At 34.2% G+C, this 5565-nt stretch overlaps 1 protein-coding gene across 1 annotated transcript in view; it reads left to right on the forward strand.

Moving 5' to 3' along the window:
• Positions 1–740: 740 nt before the first annotated feature.
• The window catches only part of LOC125047776 (non-classical arabinogalactan protein 31-like), an 8142-nt gene continuing 3317 nt past the window's right edge, over positions 741–5565 (forward strand). The window contains exons 1-2 of the mRNA XM_047646213.1: positions 741–785; positions 1904–2346. Of these exons, the coding sequence (XP_047502169.1) occupies positions 741–785; positions 1904–2346 (488 nt within the window). The remainder of the gene's footprint in view (positions 786–1903; positions 2347–5565) is intronic.

Genomic DNA, 5565 nt, shown 5'->3' on the forward strand with positions numbered 1-5565 from the left:
TTTATACATTTCATGTCTTTTTCTTTCTCTTTTTCTTTGTTTAGCTGTATATTTATTGACAACCTATTTATATGTTTAATTATAGTGGCCTTTTTTTAATTAAGTAAGGCCTATTTACGTATTTATCTATTTATTTGTGTTTACTTAACCTACCTGTTTATGTTTACTTCCTTACTTTACTCACTCTCTTATTCTACCTATTCATCCATTCATTCCATCATCTATTTATCTATGCATCTATATAATTACACCAGGAGTACGAGCCTAAACCTATCTGACCTTTAGTATGGAGGACACATCTGGCGAAGGTTATGTCGCTTCTCACTCCGCTCGGGTGGAAACATCTGCCGGCTGCAAGTGTCACTGACAGAGAGGCTGATTGATAACTTATATTTGTGTATGGTGAGATGTATTGATGGTATGAGAAGTGGTTGAATGTGTGTGTGTGTGTGTGTGTGTGTGTGTGTGTGTGTGTGTGTGTGTTGGTCTGTTTCTATATTTGTGTATCTGGCTTATTTGTGTAATCATCTAGGTTTATCTGTGTCTATCTCTATATTTGTATATCTATATATATATCTATATAATTCTATCCATCTATCTGCCTATCAATCTGTATCTATATGTATGTCTATTTACATACCTTTATGATTATTATACAGGACATATTTACCCAGACTTAGACAAAAAGTTTCAGTTCTAAACCTCGGAGCATAGATCCACTACTAGCGATATTTTTAGCGATGAAAGAATATGAAAAAGATATAAGATTTGAGAAAACAAGTTACGTGAGCGAGGCATCCTCCTGCTGCCAGAGATGTTGCTTTGTAGATAGGCCTGCGTTTCTTGTCATCTTACTGGTAACCTAGGTGTATATGTATACAGTGATTGTGTGTGTGTGTGTGTGTGTGTGTGTGTGTGTGTGTGTGTGTGTGTGTGTGTGTGTGTGTGTTATATGTCCTGTACTTAATTTCTTTATATATTATATATATTATATATTATATATTATATATTATATATTATATGCATCAAGAGAACTTGTATTTCTGTTGGTTATCATCACTAACCTGTCGATTATTAAATAATTGTCATAAGCAATCTATCAGCCTGTCACCAGTCGTCATCACCCTGCCAGTTGTCAATTTAATTGTCATCACCAACCTGTCAGTCACCAAGTCATTATCATTATTCTTGTCATCACCCCGTCATCACCAGCCAGCCATCACTCAGTCATCAGTCATAAGCCAACCTGACAAGTGCACCTTCTCCTCGATAGATAAAGTAGAGTGCTTCCTTGCATGGTTCACATTATGGTTGTGAACTGTGTTTATGTACTATGTATGTGTGTGTGTGTATGTGTATGTGTATGTGTTTGTGTCATAGAGGGAGAGAGTGTGGTGAGTAAGTAAGAGAGAGAGAGAGAGAGAGAGAGAGAGAGAGAGAGAGAGAGAGAGAGAGATAGAGAGAGAGAGAGAGAGAGAGAGAGAGAAAGTGTGCGTGTGTGTGTAGAGGAAAAGGTGGAGGTAGAGAGATTTTATTTTTGTTTGTGATAATGGTATTGATGGCGGGGGGGGGGGGGGATGGAGAGTGGCGGAGAGATGGAGAAATAGAGGGAGAGTAGGAAGGAAAGAAGGGAGTAGAGGGGGACAAGGATGTGGAGAGGGGGTAGAGGAGAAGAAAGGAGGGGAGAAGAGGGGAGAGGAGAAGAAAAGTGAGGTATAGAGAAGATAGAAGAAAAAAAGACAAGAGAAAGGAACAGAAGAGAAATGAGGTGAAGTGAAGAGAGGGCAAGAGAGGACAGGAGAGAAGAGCAGGTAGGAAAAGATGGGAGAGAGCCAGCTGAGACAACGGGGTAAGGAAGGGTCGAGCAACCGGGTCCTCCCACGCCCAAGCTGACTCAGGGTAGAACTCGTCCTACGTGTTCCGCCCTCAAGTTCACACGCCCATTCGCCCGCTAGTCCGCACGCCCATCCGCCCTCAAGTCCGCGCGCCCACCCGCCCTCAAGTCCGCCCGCCCACCCGCCCTCAAGTCCACCAGCCCACCCACCCGCAAGCCCACACGCCCACTCGCCCTCAAGTCCACCCGCCCACTCGCCCTCAAGTCCGCACGCCTACCTGCCCTCAAATCCGCCCGCAAGTCCACCCGCCCTCAAGTCCGCCCGCCCACCCGCCCCCAAATCCGCCCACCTGCCCTCAAATCCGCCCGCAAACCCGCAAGTTCACCCGCCCGCAAATCCGCCCGCCCATCCGCCCACACGCCCACCTGCCCTCCCGGATTAAGATTTTGCAGGATTCTGAGTCAGATTCTCTAGACGCCGCGAGGGCTTTGCGGTCCTTTTGCTGTCAGAAGTATTGTCGTCTTTTATATCGTGTCATCAAACATCGCCATCGTTATTGTTACTGTTTTATTATTATTATTGTTATCGTGGGTGGTGTCGTTATTGTTGTTATTATCGTTGTTGTTGTCATCATCATCATTATTATTGTAGTTATTATTATTATTATTATTATTATTATTATTATTATTTTTATTGTTATTGTCGTCATTATCATCATTATTATTGTTGTTATTATTATTATTATTATTATTATTATTATTATTATTATTATTATTATTATTGTTGTTATCATCATCACCATCATCACCATCTTCCCAACTGTTAATATTACTATTTCTATTATTATTGATATTGCTATTGTCATTGCTATTATTACTGTTATTAATAGACTACTACAGTTATTATTATAATTCTTTTTGTTATTATTATTCTTATTGTTATTCTTATTGTTATTATTATTATTATTATTATTATTATTATTATTATTATTATTGGTATTGTTATTATCATTGTTATTTTTTTATGATGAGTATTACTACTACTATTATTGTTCTAATTATTAATGTTTTTGTTGGTATAATATTATTTTTACTTCTATTATTATTTCTACTACTACTATTAATTATTGTTATTATTATTATTGTTGTTATTGTTATTATTATTATTATTATTATTGTTGTTATTGTTATTATTATTCTTATTGTTATTATTATTATTATATTATTATTATTATTGTTGTTATTGTTATTATTATTATTATTATTATTATTATTATTGTTGTTATTGTTATTATTATTATTATTATTATTATTATATTATTATTATTATTATTGTTGTTATTGTTATTATTATTATTATTGTTGTTATTGTTATTATTATTATTATTATTGTTGTTGTTATCATCATCACCATCATCACCATCTTCCCAACTGTTAATATTACTATTTCTATTATTATTGATTATTATTATTATTGGTATTGTTATTATCATTGTTATTTTTTATGATGAGTATTACTACTACTATTATTATTATTATTGTTGTTATTGTTATTATTATTATTGTTGTTATTGTTATTATTATTCTTATTGTTATTATTATTATTATTATTATTATTGTTGTTATTGTTATTATTATTATTATTGTTGTTGTTATCATCATCACCATCATCACCATCTTCCCAACTGTTAATATTACTATTTCTATTATTATTGATTATTATTATTATTATTGTTGTTGTTATCATCATCACCATCATCACCATCTTCCCAACTGTTAATATTACTATTTCTATTATTATTGATTATTATTATTATTGTTGTTATTGTTATTATTATTATTATTATTATTTTTATTATTGTTGTTATTGTTATTATTATTATTATTATTGGTATTGTTATTATCATTGTTATTTTTTATGATGAGTATTACTACTACTATTATTATTATTGGTGTTATTGTTATTATTATTATTGGTGTTATTGTTATTATTATTATTGTTGTTATTGTTATTATTATTGTTATTGTTATTATTATTATTATTGGTGTTATTGTTATTATTATTATTGGTGTTATTGTTATTATTATTATTGGTGTTATTGTTATTATTATTATTATTATTATTATTATTATTATTATATTATTATTATTATTGTTGTTATTGTTATTATTATTATTATATTATTATTATTATTATTATTATTATTATTGTTATACTTATGATAATGATGATGATAATGTTAATAATAATAATATTATTTTGAAATTAAAAATAAAATTCATGTTAATGATAAAATATTTTGATGTGATGATAATATTGGTAATAGTAATGGAAAAAATAATGATGATAATCATTATTATTATTATCATAATTATTATGGTATTTTTGCAGTTATTGTTATCATCATCATCATTATTATTATCATTGTCATTCTCATTACCATTTATAACACACAAGCAAGCATTCGGGACATACGCACACGCATATACATACACTCATACTCACGTAAAACCCCCCTCCCCCTTCCGCGCGGACATGCATGTACGCAACCGCATGATGCATGTTGAATGTCCATGTTTGTCCTGAGTGCTACTGCCTTGACATCTGAGAATTTGTAATTACCTTGGTTTATTCTGTTTACCGGTTTATTGCTGTCGCATGTATATGTATTACAGAGAGAGAGGGAAGGGGAGAAGAGGAGGGAAGGAGAGGAGGAGAGAAGGAGAGAAGGAGAGGAGGAGAGGAGGAGAGGAGGAGAGGAGGAGAGAAGGAGAGAAGGAGAGGAAGAGAGAGAGGAGAGAAGGAGAGGAGGAGAGAAGGAGAGAAGGAGGGAAGCTGAGAAGGAGGGAAGGAGAGGAGGAGAGGAGGAGAGAAGGAGGGAAGGAGAAGAGGAGGGAAGGAGAGAAGGAGGAGTGGGAGAGAGAGAGAGAGTGAGAGACTGTATGTGTCAGACAGACAAACAGACACACACACACACACACACACACACACACACACACACACACACACACACACACACACACACACACACACACACACACACACACACACACACACACACACACACACACACACACACACACCCACCCACCCACCCACCCACCCACCCACCCACCCAAACACCCTCTCATCCCTTTTCTTAGCTCACAGAGTGCACACCAGGCTACTTACCTGGCTTTGTCATGTCACGCGGTCCTGACTCTCCTTTTGTTACCGAACTGCTACGTCATGTCTGTATTCTCGATGCCTGCCCGACGCACCACGTACTAAGGGGCTAAGGCATACAAGGACGATGTAGGTGAATAGAGGGGTTAGGGGAGGAATGCCGGGCGAGAGGGGAAAGGCTTGTCTTGAAGATATTCAGTATGGGGGGCATTTTATCGTTGTTATAAGAGTTGATGGTGTTATTACTACTACTACTGCCACTACTACTACTACTATTATTATTATTGTTGTTGTTATTATTTTTATTACTACTATTATTGTTATTATTATTATTATTATTGTTATACTTATGATAATGATGATGATAATGTTAATAATAATAATATTATTTTAAAAATAAAAATAAAATTAATGTTAATGATAAAAATTATGATGGTGATGATAATATTGGTAATAGTAATGGAAAAAATAATGATGATAATCATTATTATTATTATCATAATTATTATTGGTATTTTTGCAGTTATTGTTATCATCATCATCATTATTATTATCATTGTCATTC

The sequence above is a fragment of the Penaeus chinensis genome, chromosome 42 (assembly GCF_019202785.1).
Source record: "Penaeus chinensis breed Huanghai No. 1 chromosome 42, ASM1920278v2, whole genome shotgun sequence".
Classification (NCBI taxonomy): Eukaryota; Metazoa; Arthropoda; class Malacostraca; order Decapoda; family Penaeidae; genus Penaeus; species Penaeus chinensis.